General features: G+C 43.0%; 2 protein-coding genes across 4 annotated transcripts; both read right to left on the bottom strand.

Annotated features, from left to right (window-relative positions):
* Nucleotides 1-9,850: 9,850 nt before the first annotated feature.
* Nucleotides 9,851-12,939, bottom strand: npm3 (nucleophosmin/nucleoplasmin, 3). Its single transcript, XM_030440990.1, has 5 exons — nt 12,703-12,939; nt 12,441-12,526; nt 12,193-12,312; nt 12,007-12,100; nt 9,851-10,689 (listed from the first exon to the last, which is right to left on the bottom strand). The coding sequence occupies exons 1-5, from the start codon at nt 12,773-12,775 to the stop codon at nt 10,574-10,576; spliced, it is 489 nt and encodes a 162-aa protein (XP_030296850.1). The 5' UTR covers nt 12,776-12,939; the 3' UTR covers nt 9,851-10,573.
* A 1,128-nt stretch (nt 12,940-14,067) lies between these two features.
* oga (O-GlcNAcase) lies at nt 14,068-27,267 on the bottom strand. Of its 3 annotated transcripts, none has more exons than XM_030441848.1 (19): nt 26,714-27,267; nt 26,038-26,089; nt 25,825-25,922; nt 25,523-25,653; nt 25,213-25,384; nt 25,008-25,106; nt 24,616-24,900; nt 24,332-24,490; nt 23,986-24,176; nt 23,451-23,723; nt 23,153-23,356; nt 22,526-22,700; nt 20,917-20,970; nt 19,310-19,395; nt 18,123-18,227; nt 17,611-17,702; nt 17,309-17,501; nt 17,044-17,203; nt 14,068-16,623 (listed from the first exon to the last, which is right to left on the bottom strand). In XM_030441848.1, the coding sequence occupies exons 1-19, from the start codon at nt 26,877-26,879 to the stop codon at nt 16,487-16,489; spliced, it is 2,832 nt and encodes a 943-aa protein (XP_030297708.1). In that variant the 5' UTR covers nt 26,880-27,267; the 3' UTR covers nt 14,068-16,486. The 3 variants fall into 3 exon arrangements, with proteins under 3 accessions (XP_030297708.1, XP_030297710.1, XP_030297709.1); XM_030441850.1 differs by having other exon boundaries at nt 23,986-24,089; XM_030441849.1 differs by lacking the exon at nt 20,917-20,970 and having other exon boundaries at nt 26,714-27,266.
* Nucleotides 27,268-27,457: the final 190 nt, after the last annotated feature.

Raw genomic sequence — 27,457 nt, 5'->3', positions numbered from 1 at the left:
CCCTTGGTGTTGTATTTTAACAGCTCTCATCCAGTGACAGATTGGTTATTTTTACCCTCATGTTTGATTATAGTTTGTGCTCTGTTTGTACTGAGAAGCACATTTGTTCAGACTGAGGTTTTACAGTTCGACTCCCTGGGTTGCAGTTGAAATGTCAGAGCTTCCTGTAAAAAAAAAAAAAAAAAGGAAAAAGAAAAAACGAGCCATTATTGCAGTGCATCCCACCCTGCAAACTCGCCCACGATCTGCTCATAGGTTAAATGGAAAAATGAGACACTGGGTGAGCACATGTTTAAGAGGAGGAATCTCCGAACACAGCGGAGGAGGGTTTGGACGATGATTTGTTCCAGACCGGGCCACAGCAGGCCCATTATCTGCCAATTTAGGACAGTTCACTTCCTTGTCAACATCCTGGTTTCGGGCAAAATCTCCGTCTCATCCCTCTTTGTCTCATTATTGGAGCTTGTTGTCAAGTTAGGTCAGAGAACAGGAATAACTGATGAGCAGCGCCTCCCTCCCCTCCCCTCCCCTCGCCTCTGTCTCTTCCTCTCCCGGGGTATCATTTGCTGGGGCTGGATGTGGAAGAGGAGGAGGAGGAGGAGGGTGAGAGCGGCAGCAGCGGATGATATAAGCGCAGAGTTTTAATGAGGGCTGGGACAGCATAGTCATCTACTTATCTGTCACTCACGCTCCTTTCATCACCCTCCCACCCCACCGTCAGCGAGACGGCGAGGGGCGGAGTGGAGGGCTGAGAGGGAGGAGAGGGGAACGGGTTGGAGGGGGGAGTGAGGTGCATCACTTATTTATGGGTTATAAAATGTCCTGCCCTCCTGTTTTGTTCTCTCTTTTCTTTTGTCCGGCTTGATTTTTTTTTATTCATCATTTAAATTCAAGAGAGTGAATACTGAACTGTATGATTTCTGCTCTCCACAGAACCCCGGCCCCCTTTTAGCTGCTAATGCAGGCCGAGCAGTAGGAGGAGCTGAGGTTTAGTAAGAGTGTGGCATGAATCTGACATTTATTGTTTAGTGAGTGTGTGTGTGTGTGTGTGTGTAAGCCTATTAGCATTCCCCTTGAGCACAGTTCCTTCTGTGTGTGTGTGTGTGTGTGTGTGTGCGGTATTAATAAAACATACAGTAGATATCCTGAAGGAGGCCATACCATTAATTTAATCCGTATAAATAATTTCAGTCAAAGCAGGAGTTTTTACATCAACCGTGACGTTTTTGACCCCAAAAACATCAAAACTATGGGTTTTAGATGTTGGACATGACAGAATTCAGTTTGAAAATAGTTTGAAAAAGACATTTAAAAAAGAGAACATTTAGGTTTTGAAAGATTTCTTCGGCAAAATTGTATGTCAGACCTCTACGCACACACAGTATTGCTGATAATCAATCTTACCACATATTGGCACAAACATTAAGCTTGAAAAGAGGTGCTCCGCTCTGTGTGTGTCTCGTGTGCAGGCTCGGTGCAAGTCAAATCCTGTTGTATGAGTGAATGTGTGCTCAGGTGTCAGTGCATAATTAGCCAGTTATTGTGTGTTTCCTCATATATGTGCAGTGGTAGGCCCCCCGTGTGTGTGTGTGTGTGAGAGAGAGAGAGAGACCTCGGTGGGGTTACATACAGGGTAAAGGGTGATGCACTTGACAGCTGTGCTCTGTTGTGGCAGGTGTGTTTGAGCTGTATATGCATATAACAGTACAACACGCCCCTGCCTACAGGACGAGCTGTAGCCTGTAGTGTGTGTGTGTGTGTGTGTGTGTGTGTGTGTGTGTGTGTGTGTGTGTGTGTGTGTGTGTGTGTGTTTCCAATGCATGGGGAACTGTCAGCTGTTGTGCAGCTGTTGTTTGTGTGCTTTATCTGGTGACTGGAGGTACTGTTGGAGGTGCAGCGGGCACTGTCTCTTTCTGTCTCTCACACATTTTCTTGCCCAGCAGTTTTTCATCTTATACAAGACTATATTTAAGTTTGATGAAATATTGATACTTGCATCCTAAGACGTCGGTAAAAGCTCTGCAACTTTTGCATGGCAGTCAAAGAGCCGCTGCTGCTCAAACAGTGATATTTTGCAGACCACCATCATGCCTTGAAGAAAAAGTCCTCCTCAGAACAGCTCTGATATAGGCGCCAGTCACTTTGAAAGGAAGACAAGGGCTTATTTAAAGATGCAACATTTACACATCGGCCACTCGCAGCTAACTGCTCTTAGCTAGTTAGCACAGTTAGCCAGGCAGCTAGCGGGTCTGGACTGGGAGCTCGGAGCACCGAGGGAATGCTGTTGTTTAGGACGCTAGGTGAGGCGAGGCTAGCTGGTTAGCATGCTAACTCAAGGAGATATCTTCGATGCATAAATGTCTTAATGTCAAACTATTATTTCTTCACCTCTGTAAAGCAAATTTCTTAGAACACGTCAACCTAAATTTCTTTCATATCGCACCTTTAACTAATCAAGCAGCATCAATCGGTTGAAAGCGAGGATCGAAAAATAAAGAGAGTTTCAGATTCAGAGAGGTACTGGACGTATGAAAACACTTGAATGCAGAATAACTCCTGGAATGCACTGGACATCACATACTGGTGATATATAGCAGCTGAAGAGAATCTGAGGGTGGAGTTTCTCCTCCCCAACGCAGGCCTTTGCTGAATATTATTGACATAGTCCCAATACATTTGCACAGCTTGCAGCCTGCAGCTTGCGTAACCGTCCCGTCAGTTCAGTGGTGGATGTGAGAGGTGGCTGACATGGCAGCATTAAGCCATATAGCATGTGGATTTAATGAGCGGCTATTAGTCCGCACACACGCACACACACACAGACGTCGTCTTAGCAGACCTCCCAGTAACACTGACAGGAACCTGGACATATACAGCATAATGCATACAGAGCGGCTATTCATCAAGCATGCAGAATACTAACCTTCATCTGATAAGGCCTTTGAAATCAGTGCCAAAACTCAAATCCAGGATAGCAGTGAACACACACACACATACACACACACACACACAGTGCAAGAACATCAAAGAGCCGTGGCCGATGTGTATTGATCTCCAGGTCTATTTTTTCACTGGTGGAAATCGTTGTAACATAAACCAGTCCCACTGTCGAGGTTTAAGCTGAGGGGAAACAGGCAGCTCTAAAACAATATGTATACAGCAAATGAAATAAGCAAAGCCAGGAAGGGTGTGTGTCAGCGAACGCGTGCACGTGGAACTGTGAGCTGTATACATGAACACGGCTGGCAGGATGAAAAGGCCAGTTTTCAAATGGGAAGACAAAGTGCTTCAGCCGTTGCCACAGTAACTTTGGTCTAATCCAAGAGTGACACATTTGAGGGTCAGATAATAAAATAAATTTTCTCTAGTGCTGCACTTACAAGTGGAAACTTGAGCTCATGGTTATTTGCTTTATTATTCAGATTTTCACGGTTTTGCCCTTCTCTTCTAGAACATTTTAGAGGATTGTACCGACTGCATGTAAAAAAGGGTATTTATATTTTACCCCACTTCCTGACTCTAGAGGAGCAGGAGAAACTACAAAACATAGTGACTGTACCTGAATTACACCAAGATGAGGTATATGTGAAAACATTTTTGCACAATTGAGGGGTTAATTTGTGTGTGTGTGTGTGTCTCTGTGTGTGTGTGTGTGTGTGTGTGTGTCTCTGTGTGTGTGTCTTTGTGGAGAGAGAAAGAGAAAGAGAGAGGGAGAAAGAGAAAGAGAGATTTACTGTCTGCTCATGATGACGAGCCAGCAAACAGGAAGTTGTTTCCGGCAGCCAGGTATTTACCAAAGTAAGGTCTGCGCAGCGGCTCAGATTAAGTGCTTTAAGTGGCACTCGGTAGAAGCTGAACGTGCTCGCCTGCCACGTTGTCCGGCTTTTGCATGGCTTTGGGGCGGATAAAACTCAACAGAGCGTCTGAATGGAGCGAGAGCAGAGGGAAGCAGTGGCAAACAGAAAACACAGAAACAGTCAAAATCCCCCAGACAGTCAGCTTTCTGTACAGAGCAGTCGCTGCACATGCAGGCGCTAGAAACTCCCCAACATTGCCTCCATCCAGTTAAATATAGCGACGCGATTCCTCTTTCTGTTTTACTGGTGTGTTTACAATCACTGTACTTTCCAAAACCCTCTCCATTACTGTAACACTTGTGCTTAATACGGAGACTCGCGGTCTTCGAATCAATGAGGCAAATGGTCAACATGTGTACGCATGTAGAAAATGATGATTTGATGGAATAGTGTGTCAAAATGTGTACTTTTTTCCTATTTTTGCATCCAAATGTGGGCAAATTTTCGTATGTCAGGGTTGAAGACTATGTCTTGGTAAAGAGCTGCCAGATGACAGCTAAGTATAGATATTATTTGAGGTATGGAGCAGCCTATATTTAAAGTATATGGGGGAGGCAATGCTGTAAGTCCGGACTGTGAACGTTTCAGACCAGGGCTGCCATAAGTGAGGCCTGCGGGCCAAAGTTGGTCCACTGTAATGTTCAATCTGGGCCCCTAGTTTCTACTGAATAAAAATGAATTGAGGATTTATAACAAAATGCTGTTTTATTCTATTATTTATTTACATATTTATTATTTTTGTCAGGTTAAAAAATGCTCATAAAATGACATGATTTACTCTGTAAGTTATTAGTTATTCAGTCAGCTAAGGGAGCTTTGGGTCCTGGTACCATTTGTAGTTTGGGCAACCCTGTTTTTGACAATCAGACAATCAGATGTCATTAATACAGCCAACTGGACACACATCAAACCACTGGTCCTAGATCAGATACCAGGGAAAACTGACATAGGTATCCTGTTATGTATGCTTTTGGTTTTACTGATTATTTTCCTGCAGTACAAACCCTAAAAGTCTACATTCATCAGAGGTACGCCATAAATCTTTAGTCCTCCCTGCAGAGGCCTTAACAATGACCCTCAGCTGCTTTGACATGGATGCTCCTGCGCTGGGATCACAGCATTTCATACCAGTCGACCTTATCGAAGAAGTTGTTTACTCCTTCGTCGTGCCTCGCACCAGGCCAGAGAACAGGCGGACAGCTGCAGCTACAGACGACACTTCCCTGGCAACCACCGCACATATCTGGATGGACTCACTCAGTTGGTATGAACAGGAAGTGTTTTGAACAGTGAGATGTTGTTTATGTGTGTGTGTGTGCGTGTGTGTGTGTGTGTGTCCACCCAGCAGCTGCTCGACACTGAAAAACCATTTGACCCTCCTTCCACCTGAACTATGACCTCAACCGAAACGGATGTCATTTCAGGTGAGCCCAGAAACTCCAAGCTCAGCAGGGTCCGTCCATCACACCCCACACTGCCGATTTGTGTGTGACTTTTGGTTGTTTTTGAAAACTGTTCTTGAGCAGAGCAGGTCAGGTGCTCTTTTCAACAGGAGGGTCAACCATACCGACCAGAGCGCTGCGTCACCTCCAGTAATTTAACGAGCTCCGTACGAACGAGTGACTCAGCACCGGCCATATTAATGACGAGCCAACCTCTGGCAAAGACGGACCGTTCTGTAGTTACTTGATTACTCTCTACTTCACGGTACTTTCTAATTTGTATTAAAGCCCTATCCAAAATTAAAAACCACTCGTCCATACACTGCACACTCATCTCTCATAGTTTCCCAGATCAGCAGTTCTAAGCCCTCTCTTGATGCATTGAAATTAATGAAGCCGTCTCTTTTCCAGATGAAGAAATATACTTTTGTCTGCACCTAAAGGTGCCGTGGCCACAGTCGCTGTCAGTTGTCAAAGCATAAATAGAAAGTTGAATGTCTCACAAGCTGTTTGGAGAATTGTGACGGCTGTAAGAAGATAATGCCCTCTACGCCATAGAGACAGACAAAATAGGAATTTAACCGTACAAAGAAATAGATAACTGCTTTCTTTCTCTGCACCATAATAGATAAATGTGATTTGACATAAAAGGTGCCAAACATCTGTGTGCAGCATACAGAGGCCTCCAATCACGGGCTCAAATTCAAAGCAAAAATGATGCGAGGAGGAGTTTCAGCAGAGAGACAGTTGACGCAGGACTTTCTTGCTTTTTAGTCTGCAGTGGCACACGCACACACACGCACGCACGCACGCACGCACGCACACACACACACACACACACACACACACACTGGACTAGCATCAATTTACCATTCCTTAGATAAAATAGGCTGCCCTATATGCCAGGAAACTTTCTGTGTGCTGTTTCCATTTTTTTTTTTTTCACTCCAGCCTCTTTGGGCAGCCTGAGTTCCGAGTATTGTCACTGTATTATCAAATGTCTATTTGTGATATTGTAAATAACACCCATTCTGCCCATGTACAAACTCAAATACTCCACAATACCATAACACATCCTGTACTCCGAGTTCACATTTGCTGCATGCTGCATGCCCCGATTAGGAAGCAAACATGGGCGTCTACAACATTGTTTCCAAACCCACTGGTTTGTTGACTACCATTTCACTGCCTTGGTTTTCCCATTCAGCCGCTGCCATCTTATTTTTTGTAAGCCAGGAGTGACCATGTTTAGACTAGAGGGAGTAGCTGGGGAGGATACCAATTAGATCTGACTGAGAGCCCAAGGGCGCGCCGTTGTAGCCCATCAATCACAAAGTAGTCGCACCCTAAAGCATACCATGCTTTATCACCGGTTTCACTCTACACGGAACCATAACTTACAAAATGAACATCATGCTGTATTGAACCTGAAAGTAGCGACTGAGATCATGAACTCATCCAGAAACGGTTTGCTCCCGCCCCCGTTTGAGGTCATAAATCAAGTGAGAAGTAGGGCAGTTTCCTCATAAGCTTACACGCAAGCAGACCTCTATTTGAAACCAGTGGAGTCGCCCCCTGCTGGCCTTTAGAGATGATGCAGGTTTTGTTTTTTGTTTTTTTTTTAAGATTTTTTCGGCATAGACACTTTTATTAAGCAGTAGACAGATAGGAAATATGGGAGAGAGAGGGGGATGTGAGCAGCAGCAAAGGACCTCCGGCCGGAATCGAACCGGGGTCGGCTGCGTATATGGAATGCAGGTTTAAGGCACTTTTGTACTTTTGTCTGGAAACTCCGTCCATACTTACACAGTCGAGGGTCTGCCTACACTTCTTCTCAGTTTTTGGCGGGCTGGACGCTGCTGCTGCGGAGCGTTGTCGCTTCTCAGGGACAAAAGTTCATCTCACTCGTCCAACAGGTGTTATTAAAGTCAGGTCACACCTACAACTGGGCAGATAGCCAATCACCGTTGGCCAATCATGGGCCATGACTTGGACACACTGTAGGATAAGATGAACTCCTTCCATAAGACAGCTACAACAAACCACAATGAGCTTCTCTGTGCTACCCTGGAGATGGTGTTTGCCTACGCTGCAGGCACAAGCGCTGCTCTGGACGCGGCTGTAACCTCTACATGAAGGTGAGGATGTAACGCACCACACAGACGCCGGACCATAAAACCTTTATACCCAATAAAAGTGGTATAAAGGTTCGCAAAACTCCCACTCAGCACACACCAGTCGGATGTGCTTTATGACTCAGAAAATAAGAAGCAGCAGCACCTGCTCCGAGTCAAGGTGACATTAATTAGTTGGAGGGATCGCCGCGCGTTGATTTGCTGTCGGTCACGTGACCTCCTCAGAGGTTTTTTTTTTCTCTCCCCCTGGTGATGTGAAATTCAGTGAGTCCACCTCCCGAGCTGAGATCCGATCTGCCAAGGCGCCTCAGAAATCTTAGAGCAGGTAATGGATGTCATCTGAGGTTACTGCTCATTTTGCCTCTTCCACTACTGAGGAAAGAGGGGGAGAGAGAGATGGCTTTGCTTCTAACACCCTAATAATGCCGATGAAAGCACTCCTGTCCTCCTCCTCTCTGTGTTATCAGACGGCTGCCAACCAAGGGCATCACACAGGTGGTCATTTATCATGTTTCCAAGGCAGCGCCTGGCATGTCTTATTTGTTAGGACAAAAAGCCGCCGTGGTGTCCCTCCTCTTTTGGACATCTGGCACTCAGCGTTGTGGCTTATTTAGTATTCTCTCCCCCAACTCTCGACTCTTCCCCTCCCCTCCGGTCCCATGGTGTCACAGTGCAGAGACGAGAGTTGAGGTGATTCCATGCAGGTGGGCTGTGACTGCAGATGACTCTAATGTGTGTTACTGTATTCTCCATCCCTTGACGATGCTGTTGGATAAACAGGTTGATTATGAGAGGATCACTTTCCCCCCATGCGCCTCTGCGAGTGATTTCTGTGTCAGCTTGAAGAGGTAACGCCGTCTCTCTACCTGGACAAGAGGCTCTGATGGTGCAGACTGGTAATCTGCAGATGAACCAGTTATACAATCAACAAGGATGTTTGCTCAGTGCAGGTGGGATTGCGGTGTTTATGTATATGCAGGTGATGTCACCCGATACAGCCACACCTGCCCCTCACAAAGCTCCCACTGCTACCACACTATCTGGTGCCACCCTTCAGCCTGAGACTTATTCATCATTCGGTGGTTCCCAGTCAGCTCGGACAGGCCTCTCACACAGCACCAGTCATCGTTAGGTAACACCGCTTTCCGGGGAAGCATCTTTATTTATTCACTCGTCCAGCTCCCGGCTCTTTAGCTTTTCTATGACTTATTATTCTTTATTAGGCTTTTTTTTTTTTTTACAGCCTGAGGAAGGGGAGTCTCAATATACTGACAGTGATAATGAAACATAGTGTCATTAATACACACATGACAACACCGTGTGCATCATCCAGTGCAGATGTTTTGCCTTCTGGGTCTTTTATCAGTTCATCTAAATGCCTTTTCTCTTGTCTTGAAGATCTTAGTGTTGTTGTTGGAGACTCTGTTCCGCCTCCTTACGCTCATATTTAGCGTGTAATTTATTTGCCAAAAAAGAAACTAGAGACAAAGCCAGTAAACAAAGTTAAACACGAACTGGACCGACATTTCCTTATTTCTGTGAATATTAACATGACATTGTCCTGGATTTGTTCGCCCACGATAATCTCGTAGGGCAAATCTGAAACTGTGACAGCCCTGGCCTGTTGAACTATTTTTTCTCAACAAGCGTCTTACTGTGAGCAAGAACACAAACGTTTGCACACATTTTCATTATTTCATTGAGGAAATTTTTTGTAGTTTTTGTTCTGAGTTGCTTCATCATGCCAGTCTGTCAGTCAGAAGCGGATGAAAGCACACACACAGAGTGGAGATTTGAGTGTCGGTGTCCAACTGTTGTCAAAAAATGAGATTTTATTGTTTAATTATAAATAAAGTAATATAAATGAACACACTTTGGAAGTGAAAACAGTGTTCAGGTACAGTGGTTGTAAATGTGTTTACACACTGGACAACTCCACAGACCAACAGATTTCTGTGTCACAAGCAAATTGTGCAGTTTCTTTAAAATGGAGCTCTCTCCGGTCAGCGGACTGAAGCGACGCCCTGCAGTCTGGAACTAGAAATTACCCCCCAAAAAATGGCACCGTTTTTATAAGATGTGGATGCCGTTCTTACATTTTTATGAATGAGCTTATTATGCAAGATCCTGTGGATGAATAGCTTTACTATCACATCACCTTAGTTTAGCTTGTAATGTATATCTCAGCTAGAGCAAGTTGAGGTAAAATGGTCGAAAGAGACGTTATAACTCTCTTTATTATTGAGAATGTTGTGTTATTTTGGATTGTAGAGTATATTTAAAAAGTGTTCTGTTAAAAAATAAATAAAAGCCAATAAGCGTAATATATTAATAGAAACCCCAACGTGTTTACATTACAAACTACCTTCTGTCCTGTGTGTCTCTCAAAAAAGGCACTTAACTTAATAGAGGCAAACAAAAAAAAGGCTAAACTTGATGGTTTTCTCTGTATAAATTAAAACGAGAGATAAATAAAAAACACACACAAACTTTTCTTGATGCATTCATTATACATACAAAATCTTCACATTTATGATTGACATGTCACATAGAAAACAGTATTCTGCAACTACAAACAACTGCAAGTGTGTGTGTGTGTGTGTGTGTGTGTGTGTGTGTGTGTGTGTGTGTGTGTGTGTGTGTGTGTGTGTGGTGTGTGAGCATCATCTGATTGCACCGTTCAGATTAATCAATTAATCTGGAAATCCTTTGTTCTGGTCTGACAGCGCACAAACAAACACACACACACACACGGTTTTTAACGGAATCTCCGAACAATACCTGAATCCACTGGTGGGAAAAGAAACGATTTCCACCACCGGTTCAATAAATCCATGTCAGTGGTGACTGGACGAATACAGTATAAAACACCGGGGAGCATTTGATAGCAAAAAACAGTTCTTCTATAAGTGGATGCCTCAACCATCAGTGAGAAACTGACGAGTGGAGTCACAGCGTTCCTTCCTCCTACAGCGTGCTCAGCTGCCACCACACTGAGCGCTCACTTGGCCGTGTGGAAGAAGTACTAAATTTGTAAAATGTGTCCGTCTGGTACAAAAAAAAAAAAAAAAAATTCTGTGTTATTTCTTAAGTGAGGCCATTCCAAAAAAAAAAAACACCCATCGGTGACCTCCGCCGCCTACTGCGTCTGTTTCTTCTTCGCTGGTTTAATGGGGCTGATCTCCTCCTCGTCCTCCTCCTCCATATCGTCATCATCATCCTCATCAGAGAGATCTGACTCCTCGACCTGTGAGGCTGTGCACGAACAGAAGACGACGTTCACAAATTGAATCCTGGTATTACATTTCATTAGACAGTCAGCTTTATTTAATCTGCCCGCTCAGCTGACCTCACGCACAGTCGGTAAAATTCAGCTGCACAAACTCGTTACGACCGGTGCCGAGTGCAAAAGGGAAAGTCTGTTCCCTGCAGCATTGAAAAAGGTACATTTCACCTTTTCTTTTTGATACGTTTTCTTTTTTAAAAGTGTCAAAGGTCTTTGAGTTTTATTCAGAAAAGAAATGTAACAGACTACTGCCCAGAGGCTCATTTCACTTTTCATGCAGGTAGGTAAAGTTCAAGGGAAACTGAATAAAGACACAAATTATTCTCTCTATTCAGTCACTTATACATTTATTATGAAAGTTAAGCAGTCATTTCAGGGACCTTATCTAAAATCCAAGCATTTAACACCACATTAAATATCTTGATTTTCCATAATTTCCAGCAACCACATGAACCCAGACACATGAACATTTTAAGAGGTCCAAGTTGACATAGTCATGCTGTGTATTTGTTTTAGTGTGTCGTTTTAATTTACTTTTTCCTTTTATCTATCACAAAAGGGACTTAAACTTGGTTTCTTTTTACAACCCCCAGCGTTGTTAAATGACAAATAAATTAACTTTATAAATACCTTGTTATACCCAATCAACAGTCCAGAAAACATAGTCAAATTACAAACAACTGTTGTAACTTAAACCAAAATTACTCCTGTGATCATTTCAGCTCTGAAGCAGCATACCCAGAAGACACGCTGCTCAAGTCATTTAGTTTCAAGTCTCAAGCCAGTCCCAGGTCTTTTACTCTTGGGTCAAGTCGAGCTCCGGGTCAGGTCGCTCCACCATGATGCTGCAGGTGCGACTACAGTGTCCTGTCCAATAACTTTACAAACGCTTGTCAGTTTTTCAGTTTCTTCTAAATCAAAAATATATTTCCTCCCCACCACTTTTAAACAGTGGAATAGTGACCGCCAGGCTAAAAAGCAACATTAGATAAAAAAAGATGTCAAGACACTCGAGTCGTCATCCCGTTTAAAGTCAAGTCAAGTCAAATTCCAAGTCTTTAACTTCCAAGTCTCGAGTCATTTATTTTCTGTAAGTGAGGTTGCAAGTCAACAAAACACTGCTGACAACCCACATCACTGTTTTCATCTTTTGGATCGTTACATACATACATTTTAGAGTTACAGGGCTACTGAAATGTTTAAATATCACGTCGCTGAACTTTTCCACTACGCTACTGGATATTCTGATGAAAGGGGTTTTGTTAAATGAAGAAGTGAGTTGTTACCTATGAGGTGTAACCCGCTGACGGTGACGGGTCCTGTCCCGGCCTTCAGCCTGATGGTCACTGGGGCTTTCAGCTCAAACTCCCCCAGACTCACCTGAGGAGGAGAAGGCAGAAGCTGAGACACACCTCTTATCATCTATGCGTGACACATTCACCTGCACGTAGAAAGACTTCGCTGCGCCGTACCATGGGCAGACAGCTCATGTGGAGGTGGGCGATGGGCACTGAGGTTGTCTTCCCCTGGTGGTTCATGGCCGTCACCTCCACCACGTTACTCTCCTCCTTGGCGCCCTCTCCCAGGCAAACCTGAAGAAAACCACAGCAGTTGAATCAGGCATCCTCACTGCCATCACATAGTGAAATGACCATACCAAAAACTATGATTTCACATTCTTGGATGCTTGATACACATCCCCTGTTGCAACTGTACATACTGTTCTGAGTTCAAGGAAGTGCTCCAGGTCCTCCTCCTCATCTCCCTGGAAAGTGTAGAAAGGAACCTTGGAGGACAGCTCGCAGCCTGGAAGACAAAACCCAGGACAGTATTTAGCATTTCATGTGAAACGTCTCACTTTCTGCTACAGAAACAGACACATGCAGGGTGGTTTTTAAAAAAAAATACCGAAGCACATCACAGAGGAGATCCACGTGTGCGCCACCTGAGCCGAGCGGATAAACTGTTAAAAAGCTCCTTACTGAACAGGAAGCTCTCCAGCTTGGACTGGCCGGCCAGCCCGACCTCTGAGGTGTCGTCGTCGTTGAAAGACATTTTGCCGAAGAACTATATCCTATGATCCCGTAAACACTTTATGGCCAAATGAACCCCTGCGCGAAGAATAACAAGCGCGTCGCGAGCTATGAGCGTGCCTGAGACGTCATCACTGTGCGCCTCTGGCTCGCTGATGTTCGCTCTCTCTCCGGCGGATGTGCTCGACCAGCACACGATCCTGTGAGCCGTTCCCCAATCAGTCCATTTAAAACAACTAACTTGAAAGCAGCAATAAAGTCAGTATAGCTAGATACATGAATAAATAATAAAAAAAATGAGTTGAATAAAAGGTGATACTGTTACGGCAAACACCTGTCTTCAACGTTTCCAATGTAAAGGGAACAGAGTGTGTCAATGCAATGTTTGAAATTTGAAGTAAAAATAGCCGCTCAGCTTTTATTTCCGTTTGTACTGACACATAATCTTATACAATTAACAACACAACAACAACAACAATACATAATAGAAACATAAAGCTCTCTCTTAGAAGCAGGTGTACACACATTATTCTGAATAATACATGTCAGGAGAATTTATGATTTATTATTCAAAACATCAAAAATACTTTCATTTCTGTTGAATTATTTAAAATATTTTAATTTCTGTTGAATTATTAAAAATATTTAAATGTATGTTTAATTATTTAAAGATATTTAAATTGACTTTTAATATGGGCAGCAAACAACACCACATACTGGACACTAATGGGGATATTAAAGGTGCAATATGTAGGAGTTGACAAATAGGGCATATCACCAGGGTAACTGCTACATGCTGCTAGATGATGTAGTTGGCCGTGCAGCTTTCAGAATCAGAATTCCTTTATTTGTTCTGCAAACGTGAAATTTCTTTGTCACAGCTGGCAAAGGACAGTAATATTGCAATAAACAAGAATAGTAAAAAAATAAACTATATAATAAAAAGGTAAGACATAGAAATAGATTCATACATTGTATAGACATAATATTTTACAGCTGAAGTCTAATCATAGATATTGTGTATACTCTGCGCACACAGAGCTTGGAGCATCTGTTGATTTTAATTAATTTTGAACATTTCAAACAAAAAATTTATAATGTACCTTTAAAAGGAAGGATAACCTTATTTGCCAACATTACCAATTTAGTTGTATTAAGTAATGAAGAAAGTTTGATATTTTAGTTTACAGGCTTATCCGTCTTTATATTTGCAAAAAACCCGACAAAGAAAAGCTTAATTCAGGGCAGACACTGGACATTTTCGTCTCTTTAATCAGGACAGGCTAAAAAAAACCAACACAAATGACACAAATCAACGAAGTTAACTTATTATGGTTTATTAATTTTTAATCTTATGTATCTTACATACAAATTTTACATGGTAAACTGTCAATGATATAACCCCCCCAACCCTAAAACCAGATAATCAAAATGTACAATTGGAGCCCTTTCTCTCAGTCAGAGCCCATTTCTATCAAACATGGTTGGCAGAGGAGAAGGCTCCAGCATCCACAAATAGCAAAATGAACCATTTAACACAAGCGTGACAATTCTGCGGTTACTTCCAAACACGGACAGAGGAACTGTTGGTGAGTTTCACACCTTGTCGAAACACAGCCAGGTATGTTGGCTGTAGAGGACAGGGTGTTGTAACAAGGCCAGAATTTTGCTAGTCTCAATAACGGTAGTATACAAAATAGTAACACTTTATGATTGACAGTGCTTACAGACTGTCCACCAACTACAGTATTATGCTCATAGAGGTGAACGGCATGCTTCTTCCTCTATGTAGCACGAGATGAGGTTTCTCTAATGACCGCCACGGCAAATCCAATACACCTCATGCACATTATGAATGTACACAGTATCCAGACATCACACTGGCAGGCAGCTACTGAAGAACAACTGATGATCCTTGTGTAACCAGAACAGAACACTCCCATCAATAAGTCCAAGTACGTTTTCTTTTCATAACTATATACAATTACAAAAACAAATGGGAAAAGTGTCAGAATATAAAACATTCAATGGACAGATAGGAAAAGGCAGAGGAATTTCTGCTCCAAGCCCCCACAGCTACACTTCAACAGCGTGGGAGTCACTTTGGTGACAGGATTAACAACCTCTCCGAAACTAAAGAGCGCTCAACTTAGAACACATTCATTCGTGCGACGTTGAAGCAAAGCAGGGAGGGATGCAACATGACAGATGTAAACAGTTTCTTTTCTATTAACAATGATAAAGCAAGATATAACTTTTTAGCACAGCACATCTCTTGAATGTAGCCCAGATTACCTGCTGCTTCGCATGTCATGTTTGGAATTAGTGGTTAATAAAAAAACTAAGCAGCTTTAGAACAGCGGGAGGGCTGAGGCTCCCACGTCTTTAGGAATCTTATTCATTTTAACTAATGTATTCAAACGTAACAAACGTTCGTAAGACATAACTTAACAATCCTGTCTGAGATTTCTCTGACAGACACGCCCCTCTCCGTCAGCTGAGGGAGTTCTGTGCTGGAAGTCTGGGATCTGTTATGGCAAAACTAGGACACGTGGACTGTCAATGTCGGGCTAAATCTCTGGAATTGGAACAACAACAAGGCGGATGTCCAAAATGACCCTCCTCTTGCTGTGTCTGAATGGTGTTAGAAAACCATGACAGAAGATGCGAGGGTCTGCAATATAAACCTAAAATACGAAAGGCAATGAACTGAAAGGCAATAGCTTAAAGGGGGATGAGCAAAAAAAAGAGAAGAAAAAAAACAAAAAACACTACAGATTTATAAAAAAAAGAAAAAGAAAATGGGCACAAGCGAAGTGCTAGGTTTAGAACCAGGTTTGTAAACTTGTGGAAGCTTTCCTGTTGCATTCCAAATGTCTACTAGTACTTAAATGGAAACTCTGAAGACCTCCTGGCTGAGTCTTCAACAAATACTTTTCCTTTCTGGTTTGTGACCATCTTATATTTAAGAGTTTCACAAACCCAAGACCTACAATTTCCCACCCATTTTCTTCGTTTGCACAGACTCAGCATTTCACATCATTTTTTGTTAGAAACGCGCCACCATAAAAGGCCTCTCTCTCCGAGTCCATTGTGGAGTGACTAGAAATACCATGATGTGATGATGAAAGGCAAACGCTCACATAGCACCTCACATCCTGCACAAAGGTGTCCTACTTATGTCGACAGATGTGTTATTTCTCTGTTTAAGCTGGGAAAGCAGGACGTACGGCTGGTAAGACCTGAGATACAGGCCGCCCTCATTTCACAGCTCAGCCTCCATTTCAGATACAGACACTTTGCATTAGGACATGCGGGCAAAATCCATGTAATGGCTACTGGATTAAATGAGAAAAAAAAGGCTTATGGAGTTATTACTTCCCGCCTCCTGGAGGTATATATATGAGTAGTGGGACCCCAGAAATAAGTGCTGGAGTGCCACTCTTCCATGTTGGCTCAAATCATCTGACTACAGATCATCCACTGCCTTTTAGCTTTAGATCTGCTAAATCCAACAGAGCCACAACATCTAAGGGCAGCGCAAGGAACCTGTGTGTGCGTCTGCTGTGCTTCTGTACACAAATCCTAAAAAGAGGTTTCCCGGGGCTAGCCCAGATGGTGATGTAGTATAAAATCATCATGGAAGTTGTTCTCATGAAGGTAGCAAACATGTTTGAGCCACGTCGAGTTGCTATCTCCCTCTCTCTGTCTGTTATTGTTGGAGGATGGTTCTTCATAAGCTGCGTCCCATAATGATGATGTCTTTGGGAAAGCCCTCCATTTTGGCCACTTCAAAGCATCCCAGCTTACTATAGAAGTCCAACATTCTCTTGTCAGTCTGACGAACCTTACAGAATGCACCAAGGGACCCTGGAGGAGAAAGACAAAAACGGATGACAACCGAGCCGGCAAAAAAATCCTTATAAATGATCTTCCTGACAATCAGTAAGCTTGTGCTATTTTTGTGACCCTTGGTTCATACTCGAATTGGTGAATGGATGCTAAATAATGCCAAAGAATTTATATATAAAGTGTACACATAAGGTCCTAATCATGAAGTGATGCATTTTCCCATGACGTGGATAAACTATATCTTAAAACTCAACACAGACCTAGTTTTGGTTTGCTCATTTTCAGATTACACGTAGATAAGATCAGTGAGCGTGCTTGTTTCCGACTCTAGAGGCACAGCCCTCTACTGATTTACATCTTCAGACACCCTTTTACCTAAATGACTAAACAACAATACAATGTGTTTTTTTTTCTGTAGTAAGCACCGCTGCCACCTACCGTTAGCCTTGAGAGAAGATAGAAGACATCCCATCATGCTTTTGGCCACACTGGGGTCAGTGACCTTGCCGTGAATGTCGACCTTGATCAGAGAGGGGAAGTTGGAGAGGAAAGAGTCTGGAAGGCCCTCCTCCTCTTCATGGAAACTCAGCATCATCTTCTACAGGGGCAACAGACACAAATGGTGCAGTCAAATTCTGCATTGTGCCCCATCCAACACAGATTTTAGGACAGTGGATTAACATGACATGGATTACGATCTTACCTCAGCCTCTGTGAGGTCCTTCTGACAGTCAGGTTTGTTGTATTTTTCCTGCATGAAGGGAATCCAGTTCATCTCACATTTCTTGATAAAGGGCTTGACATCCACGGTACCGAGAGCATAACCGCAAATCCCTTCATCATCCTCCAGCACAAAGCCATACTCTGAACTCAGTGTCAGAAGACCACCGACTAACCTGTGAACAAACAGTGAGGATTTTGTCAGCCATTTTGGATTTGCACTGCAGGGGGAAAAAAAAAAAACTGCAGTCCAGTCTTTTGTCTGGGCTGACTGTGGACAAATACCTGTCTCCTATGAGGTCTGGATCATCATCAGGGAAAGGAATGTCCTCCAGTCCTTCACAGTACATTTCTTTACATATTTTATAAACCGCAGCCTGCAGACAGAAAGACACGTACAGCTATTATTGTAGTGGATGAGTTTTAAAACCCAAATGAACTCAACCTATTATGCTATCCTTTAACACTGGATATAAAAGCCAAAGCTAGGCCCAGAAAATGCCACAAAGAATGTTGGTGTGCTTGAATAAAACTCAATTTTGAAAGCCGTCTTTACATTTAGCACATAAATCTGCGGATGTACAAAGCAGCTGGCATATTAAACGCAGTGCATTCACAGCTGAAACTAGGCCAGTTGTTCTGGGAATACACACAAGCAACTGGCTAACATAATGGCTAACACAATTTACGACATTGTCGATAAATACTTAGTAAATGCTAGTGCTAATGGACCAGATACTTGAGTTCTGGAAAAAACAAGGTACACAAGGGCATTACAAAACACACAAAGATCTTACCTCATCTTTGGGAAAGTACGGCCTTATGGAATAGAGTTTGGAGGTTGGCAGTGAAGGTGGAGGTTGGTAGAAAAGATCGTTTGCCCCTTCTATTGGCAACAATCTCTGTGGGTATCAAAACAAACTGTTTTAGTTTCACTGAGACCTGGTGGTGCTGCTGCTGTGGCAGACTGCCTCACCGTGCATTTGCTGCAGTTGAGCCACTATCAGACCAAAAGGAACTATCGTAGAAAGCAAAGTGCTTTGGGACGACAAATATTATCCCCCCCAAAAAATCTTATGAAATCACATTCCTTCTTGATCCGACAGTGGACAACGAGAGCAATTGTCACATCTGTCTCATTTTTGCTATAAAGGAACATAGCGCAACAAGCACATACATATTTGCCTTTCAAATATAATAAAACAAGGATGGTATTTTGGTCTGACTAAGGTTTTACTGGCTGAAGGAGATGCTCCTTTCCCTTTTGTAAGACATCGCAATATTTCGCTGCGCGGGACCCTCCTGTTGAGAAAAATAATGATGCTTGCGCACAGAGGCAGAGAGAACTCCAGGAGAAAAAAACCAAAGTGGCAAATTCAAAATGTGAGCAAACTGAGTCGTTCAATATCAGTTGCCAATATGACTCTTGCAACTCTCCAAGGTTGGAGAGAATACTTTTGGCTGGAAAGGTATGTTTGATCCTGGAGTTTTCCCGATGCAAACATGCGTGCGTTCTCGCGTGCGCTGCGATGCTTGTGCGTGCGCTTGCAAAAGGCTGGTTTTGTGCGCTGTGCTTTCCTGCAAAGAAATGAGATGTCATGAAAATAAAACCTAGCCATGCTCGCTTGCGCTGCGTGCGCTAGGGAAAAGCAGCATCTCCTTGGGCAGTTGCTGAAAGAAATTCAAATTAATCAATCAGATAATGCCATGCCAAACACTGGCTGTAAGCTCTTTTTGTCATGATGGGTTTCAGGTCACCCATTCCCCTCCCACAGACTGACAATACTCAAAGTAATACAATGACATGAATGTCTTTGGAGAAAAAGTGAAGGGGATGGAGCCTGGATGCTATGGACTCACTACAATCAGCTCACCTTCGACAGACCAAAGCCCTTCATACCTATGCATATTTTACCATTGTCTTCGTTGCTAACAACACTCTTTTTTTTTCATTTGATTGCTGTAAATTCAGTGCATTAGATACCTGGAACTCTCCTGCTAGACCTCCCCTAAAGGCCCAGGGCTCTTGGTCTCCTCTAAGGAATTGTGCTGAGGACTGACTACGACACCCTGTTAGGAGCAGAGCCAAGCGGACATTGTTACCACAGGATGGGGCTCTCTGACACAGATGAAGCGTGTGGGAAAATGGGGAGGAAGGGGGTCATACGTATCTATTAGCATAATCCATGTAATAGATTAATTTAATTTTTATTAAATCATAAAAACGGACCTAATTTGGAATAGATACATTATTTTATTTTTTTTATATTTAAAGGAATTATGACAAAATGGGGCTCGAGCAACTAAAGCTTACAAGTTTTCAAGGAGAAATCAGGTCCAAGATTTCGATTATTAAAAAAACAAAAAACTAAACGTAAATCCTGTGTCAATACAACAATGTCAAACTGCTCCACATTACATGGTATGCAGATCTTAAAGAAAGAATAAGTTCTTTCATGTAGTGGAATGCACATGCTCCGATAACTGAAGGGAGAACAGACTTAAGTGCAGTTCAGCTGACGGACTTTCTAAATATTACACTGACCATCAGAACCAAACCCCATCTGTCTATGGACTACGAACGTAAGCTTCAGCTGCTGTCACCCCACTCATCTTAGCACCCCGTGTGAAGTCACATTCTCATCTTATCTGCCTTGTCACATGACTGAGGAGCATTAGTCATCAAACCAGGAAGACAGGACAAAAAGGTAGATTCCCTGAGTTAAAGGGCCTCTTAGCTTACTGTTAAAAGCCACAAACTGACAGACTACTGATGAAGTCGCCTCAGGGATAACGCATATAGGGGCAGTATTTAGTAAGCACGCAGGGCTCTTAGAGTCTGTATACAGTAGCGTTGCTGCTAACAAAGTCGAACACTGGTTGACGAGAAGCCCTGTCATGTGACCAGACAAATGCAGCGCGCGGGAAGGATGCCTAACACTGCTTTACATACAGTATTAACCTCACCCTGATACCTAAAACAATTCCTCTGAAGAGATGGCACAACACAGTGCACAGATGCACCCACGGGAGGAACTCTGAACTTGTATACTCAAATTAAGAACGTCAAAATAGTCAAAAGGATGATTCTAGTGGTTGACTTCATCCTGAATAATCTAATCGGACTGCACTGTCTTAACACAATCACAGTTTTTGTCAGAAAACACAGCAGAAACCATGCAAGTCTTTTTTTTTGCATGGTCCCGTAAGTGAGCACACTCATCCTAACTATGAAGTGAGAAATATCCCTGAGTAGGATGACAATCATGTGCTGTGATTTAAATTTTTTGGGGCCAAGTGTGAATTCCCTTGAGTAGGTGCATCAGGCTGATCTGAGCCATTTCTATAGGCCTACTGACAGAAACAAAAAAACAAGTTAGAGATGCTGCCAAAGAGAGAAATTTGGGAGTTAACACTTAGGATTTGATGCTAAATCGCTGCGCAAAATGTGACTTCATCCGGAGGGCTGCTTCCTTTTCGTCCAAATCAGTCTTTTACAGTTATTAATCTAGCTCATGAATGAAAAGAATTACATAAATCTGTTTCAAACACGAACAAAAGAAAGAGGCATAACGGCAGCACTGCGCATACATCGGCCACTGTCGATCCAAAAGCAGTAGAAACTTGTACTGTGGATTCTTCCATCTGTACACAGTGAAGGGAGAAAACAGTAGAAAATAGTTATTAGTAAGTGTTCTCAGTACAATAACCAGGGAGGTTGTGACTAAGTGCCGGCTGCACAGCTTCTATTGCGGGGAAAACACAGGGACGTATATAAAAACCTGCTAATAGCAACAGCAGAAGTCAACAGTTAGACACTTAATGACACTGCAGTTATTAAGAGGATGAGTATGGGGCACTCGATTTCCTCAGTGTTGCTACAGTGGCTGCAATCATTATCTGGTGCATTAAACCAGTAGTGTGGTATTTTCATGTGGCTTTGCCAGTGTGGGAATGCTGCCTGCTGTGTACTGTGGGCGAGAATCCTCAGCTTTACCATATAGCCGGACAAGACAGAAACCTGCGAATGAAACTGGGTTACGGGGGGTAACCTACAGGCCATGCTGGTGCTTCAGACTATGCAAAAGAACACTCCAAAAAACAGATGGAGGTGTTATCACAAGGCTGAATATCACTCAAACTGCATCATAGTGCACCATCTGAAAGAATAAAGAATGAAAGAAAGTGGGAGGTAAAGGTAGAGGGAGAAAGTAGGAGAAAAAGAGAGAAAGAAAATCCTTTCTTATAGAAAGTGATGGATCCCACCCCAATACAGGTTGAGTAAATTATTCAGAGGGTTAAAATCAACCAACAGCCTCATTTTAGAGACTACTCAGTGAGGCAACAACAAAAGGACTTCCTGTAATGTGTTTATATAGGCATGTTAAATCCAGCTGAAAAAACAGACTGTTTCAGATATCTATGCACCAGAATGGCCTTCAACAATCAGTCAGTCAACTTGCTCTCCAAGCTCGCGTGCGCGCTAGGGCATGGAGGAAGGGGGGATGGGGACTTCCCCCTGGCTCCCATCCCCACAGACAGAGAGATGGAAGCAAGTGTGTCCGTGTGGGAATGCAGCAGTGATGTTACTGGATACACAGCAAGCAGCAGTAACCCTGCTGGGACGTTTGCCACAAGAGGCCCAGTTTAGATACCACCAAGATGGAGTCGCTTGTTATGGAGTAAATAAGGAGGATGCTAGCAGTGCAAGCGGCATTCAGTCAAATGAAAAAAAAAGGAAACAATAAACATGTGTGAAACAAGAGCAATTCATTGAATCATAAACATTGAGAGCTGATGCATCTGACCTGATTTGTGCTAAGCTGATGTTTAAATAACTCATCGGTTAAATATTGGGCCACTACTCAGATTTTCACCTTGTTTACAGGTGGTGGTCAAGATCTGTAGAGCCTTATTTCTGGAGGTATTTGATCAGTAATTCTACCAACAGTGTGAGATGCATGAAATAATTATAAATTTGCCTAATTAAACTAAATAGCACTGGACTACAACATACTCCATGCAGCTAAATAATCAATCATCGGAGTACTTTCTTAAATATTATCTTAAGGTGATTGAATGATTTGTGCATAAATGTGTTTCTGTGAACATCAAAAGTCAGGACTACCAGACTTGCTCACACTACAGCTATGCTACTGCTCTCTAAGTCTAAGCGCCTTATGGTTCCATTCAGACATACCTAGCCACTGGACAAAAGACTTGACCATAGAAATGATGCTCTTGATGTCCCAGATGTAAGGGTAGAGGTCGTAGAGGATGGTGCGGTTGGCTGAATTGGACAGCCGCGTGAACATCTGGATGACTGAGCAGCACATCTCCTCGAACTTCTCTGCCCTTGACTGCCATTCTGCTACCTGCAGGCAATAGTGTTGGAAATGGTCATCATGTAACCATTTTGGTTTGTAGAAGGTCTTTTTGTACAGAGGGAATTTTTACAAACTCATAGCAGGAACAGTAGACCTTTTATTTTTTACAATGGCTCTCTTTCATTCACGTGTGCCAATAAGACACAATGCTGACACATTTTATTATTTACACTTTCTGTGTCATGTTAAACGAAGCAGATGTCTGAATAAGGGAAGCTGTGGTTAACACAGATACAGAACCCATAATGCTCTGTTGTGCAGGCGCACTCTATCTCCTTTCATAACCACACCACCCAATGGACAGTATGGGTAGTACACATCCACCATTTTGTTTTCAACAACCAACACTTATCACACGCGGGTAGAGTTAATAATGAACTAGATTCCTCAGATAGACCTCTTTCTCTCATCCTGCATGTTAATTGGAACAATGAGCCCACCTTCTCGGTCTCCTTTCTCTTGCAGTTGACACTGACAACGCTGCTGTTAGCTCTCAGCCAGTTGAACTCCTTTAACATCTGCACAGCCTTGTTTCCATGTTCATAAGGCAGGTAGAAGAGCTCTGCCAGCAAGCTGAGGTCATCAACTGTGAGGGGCTCTGCTGTGAACAGGGGCTTCTCATTGGGCCCAGGCACAAACACATCCTGAGGACACACGTCAACAATAATCATCTCAAGCTCTGTAGAGAAGCCCAACTTGTTTTTGCTTTCATTATAAAGTTGGAAAAAAGTAACTCACAAATGTTTGCGCCACCTGCTTGAGCTGATCATCCGTCTGCATAGGGGCGATATCGCTCCCAGAGTCCTCCTGAATAGACTCTTCAGGGGACTTTGACTCTGCCAGACTCTCCTTGTCTGTATCCATGGGCTTCAGGTCTTCAGCCATCTTATCAGCAAGGACAGGACCATCATGCTTCTCCTCTGGGTCAGCCTCTGCCTCTGGCTCATCCACCATCTTCTCAACCACCATCTCCATGGGCTCTTCATCTGAATCCTTCTTCTCCACCTCCACCTGCACAGGGAAAGTACAAAAATACTTGTAGAACCATAGACAGATACTTAACTCCCCAAGAAACAAATGTAAAAGAAAGATGGGTTATGTTCTGTATTGTACCAAACCACACAGAAACAATTAGGCACAGTACGTGAGCTGAACGCTGAAAAAATTATTGTATGAAGGAGTTATAGTTCAATATATTCTAAATGGTTTCAGGACTTGGTATCTAGAAGAAGCATTCACTATGCTTTCCAATCATTCAAGTGCTACTGCTCACCTCCTCTTCCTCCTGTGGTATTTTTGCCAAGGGGTGTGCAAGTGGATCCAGACACAGAGGTGGCATGGCTGGAGACATTATGGGCTGCTGGAACACAGTTGTGACTGTTGTGGAAGAGCAGAGAGAGGGAGCAGCCATGGATGACACATCGATGGCTGTGCTTTTGGCACCACTTTGAGGCACCTGTCGGCCTGAAAGACAGAGTTGAGCCTCACTGCATCATGTGCTTCAGTCATAAAATTACCGTTTTAGGCTCTTCATGCCAACACTGTGGGTGTAATCCAAGTATCACTGCTAGAAAATCCATTAGCATACAGATATGATAAGGTAATGGAAGTGATCTTACTGTTGTATTGATGAGGAACACAAAACTCCCCGAGCCATTCTGTGAGAGCCAGTTTTAGAGCCAGCTGTGGGCTGTAGAGCATGTCGGTCTCTAGTTCTTCATCACTGCCCTCGTTCTCTAACTTGATCTGGATGGACACTGTGCTGTCCTCCCCATCAGCTGGTAAAGGGCAAGATGGAGACACAAACACAGAAGAATTCATCAATGACCTGCAGTATCACAGGAGCTCACAATGTTTCCCCCGTTAAACATTCCAAATTAGTAAAATGTGGGATCATACTTACTCATTACCACATCCTTGCGTACCCCATTCATATTAGACTTATACCAGGTGGCCAGGGTGTGGATCGCCACAAAGTTGGACTCAAACTCGCAATTTGGGTTGGTGAGGACTCCCTTCAGCCTGGGGATAAGCTCTGTGGAGCGGCCTTTGTATGGACCCAAGAAAAGCCTCTTCTGGTCGTAATCATTGGCATGAATGTTGTCCCAGATCACCGGGGCTCTTCTTAGGATTTTTGACACTTCCTCAATAGAGTCCACTGTGATATCTTTGGACACCACCTTGGGGCCTGCAGAAAAGAAAACACATCCCAATTAATTATTAAGGCAAGTATCACAGTACGTTTAACTATAGGAATGTTGTTGGTCAGTTGACAGGAAACTGTGTTGAACTCACCTGTCCATAACACGTCGATACCAGGCAGCAGCTTCTCTCCTACTGTGTGGAGGTAGGGAGACTGAGGGACATTTGGGTAGCAGAATGTTCCACAGTACTCTGGTTGTTAGGGAAAGAAAACAAAAAACATTATGAATAAACAAGAAGATTAAACAATTTTGTAACATGCCCAAAAGATTCAGACAGACGGAACAGACAGAAGTACCTGTGGGGCAGAAGAGGAAGGTTTCAGGCTCTCCAAGGTACTGGTAGATTTCGTTGGTTATGGAAACCTGAGCGTGTGCAAATGAGCTGAACACCTCCTTGTCAGCAGGGCACATGTTGTGGTCAATATCATCAAAAAGTAAGGCAAATGACTTGCAGCCAAAGTGAGTAACCTGGGGGGAAGATAAAGGGGTTAGAAGTCTGATATAGTATATAGTATAGTATATATAGAGACAGAATAACAAAGACATACATGGAAAGCTTGAATCAATGCCTTGTTCATACTTCTCTCATACAATATGCTGCAATACCTGATCAAGTTTCCTCTTGAGTGCAGAAACCTCTTTCTGATTGGAGAAGGTGATGTCCAGCCCGGGGGAAATGGCATAGATGAACTCTATCCCATGCTCAGTAGCAGCAGCAATTAAAGTCATGAGTTGTTCTAGGAGACAATTAGGGAAAGTCACTTTCTGAATGCATTATTTGTGCATTTATAACAACTTATCTAAAAATACCTTTTAGGCAGATTGACTCTTTTAACTCAGATAACTAGGTATTATTCATTTTCCTTGCCCCAAGCCAGCTGATCCAAAGAGATGCTCTGTATAGTCACCTGCTTCTTCCACTGAGTACAGCTCTCTCCAGAACATTCTGTGCTTGTAGTCATCTTTGGGTGCATAAAGGTATGTATTCAGTCCCCATTTCTGCTGCCTGTGAAATGCAATGTTGTGCAAACTCAGTATAACAGCTCAAACACCATACAGCTGTATTACTCATGTTATTTCAATAACATGCTTGCTTGAATAATTAACATAATTGATCGTACCTTCTAAACAACTCTTTCCTCTGCTCCATCGTCCATGGCCGACCATAAAAGCCTGCAGCAGCAAACAATACATTCAGTTTCCATGCAGTCTGCAGTGCACGTTGAGCTGCTTTACAGCCACAACAATCTGCCCTCAGGTGAAGGCTAGGCTGGAAGTGCCCTTAGACATGCACATTTTTATTTTTTCTTTCTTGGATTGGTACGCATTGGCCTTCAATCATTTAGTGCATACAGTGACAAAAAGTCTGAATATGACCATTTTGAGTCCTTTTATGAAAGGTAAGTGCCATGTCTTAATTTTTTTCATTTAATCTGATCAGAAGCCAAACCATTCAATATTGACAACTGAAGCAAAGAATTCCTCACCTTGAAGAATGATCAGTGTTAATAATAATCTGCATAGATTACTGGTTTTACCTTTCACCGTATGACCTATATATATTAACCCGCCCCTTGTATCTTCCTGATTTTCAAGCGATATCTTACTATTGACTTCCGATTGCACGCCAATTGCACACTCGCCTGATGACTTGTATTTCACACTGATAACAGTTAACGTTATCATCAATAATCAAGAATGTGCCATTTTGATGACCTACTTTTGATTGCATGCACATAAATGCAGGTCGCACGTCACATTTGAATGTTTTCACCCTATTTCTAATGTCATCGTTACCTTCCACGACTCCACTTATGAATTTTCTGTGTCCGATCGGTTCGACTGCAATGCCGGACTGTTCCACCGGGCCAGGGGCCTCGGCACAAGCCTCTCCGGAGACTGGGCTGGGGCTCTGCTCGGCGTCCACTGGAGGCGGCTCCAGAGTCTTATCTTTTTGAACCATTGTCAGAGATTGCTCTCGGTGCAACGAAAAGCCACCAATTTTTGAGAGTTCCGCGTTATTTTCAAATGTGCGCTCGCGTTAGTTAAGACCACAAATGAGCTAAACCTGCAGGAAAAACGGTAAATCGTCACTGTCTGTCTGACGTTAGCTAGCTTACCGTATTAGCGAGTCTATCAAAGTTGTCGGAAAATTACGGACTGCTTCAAAAAGACCTTACGAAAATATTATCATTCGGTACAGGGCAACATTTCTGTGTGTTAATAACTGAGAAAAAACAAGTCGTCTGTTCGTTTTTGTCCGACCATCTTCCTCTGTTTCTGGTAGATTTGCCCTGGTTTTTCGTCGGTTCTTCCTGTTTACACCAAGTGCGCATGCTCACGGGACTAGATCAAACCAGTCAAAACTAGATCTGCGTGACAAAACACCACAAAGATGTCACCATGGGAAAGAGATAGCTGACATCTTTACTGCGCAACGCTAAACACCAACACGTAACTGATAGTATAAGAGGTGAACTGATCTGTGTTTGCAACCATACATTGGCGGCTATCAGGCGATTGACTCGTGAAGACAAATTG

Source organism: Sparus aurata, chromosome 15, assembly GCF_900880675.1.
Source record: "Sparus aurata chromosome 15, fSpaAur1.1, whole genome shotgun sequence".
NCBI classification, from domain to species: Eukaryota; Metazoa; Chordata; class Actinopteri; order Spariformes; family Sparidae; genus Sparus; species Sparus aurata.
This window is presented reverse-complemented; position numbering and strand designations above follow the sequence as displayed.

Coding starts and splice junctions, on each gene's coding strand:
- npm3 (XM_030440990.1), bottom strand. CDS start 12,775: ATGTCTTTCAACGACGACGACACCTCAGAGGTCGGGCTGGCCGGCCAG. Junction 12,527..12,702: donor GCTGGAGAGCTTCCTGTTCA/GTAAGGAGCTTT, acceptor TTTGTCTTCCAG/GCTGCGAGCTGTCCTCCAAG. Junction 12,101..12,192: donor ACATGAGCTGTCTGCCCATG/GTACGGCGCAGC, acceptor TCTCCTCCTCAG/GTGAGTCTGGGGGAGTTTGA.
- oga (XM_030441848.1), bottom strand. CDS start 26,879: ATGGTTCAAAAAGATAAGACTCTGGAGCCGCCTCCAGTGGACGCCGAG. Junction 23,724..23,985: donor TACCACAGGAGGAAGAGGAG/GTGAGCAGTAGC, acceptor TTCCCTGTGCAG/GTGGAGGTGGAGAAGAAGGA. Junction 17,204..17,308: donor AGGACCTCACAGAGGCTGAG/GTAAGATCGTAA, acceptor TTGCCCCTGTAG/AAGATGATGCTGAGTTTCCA.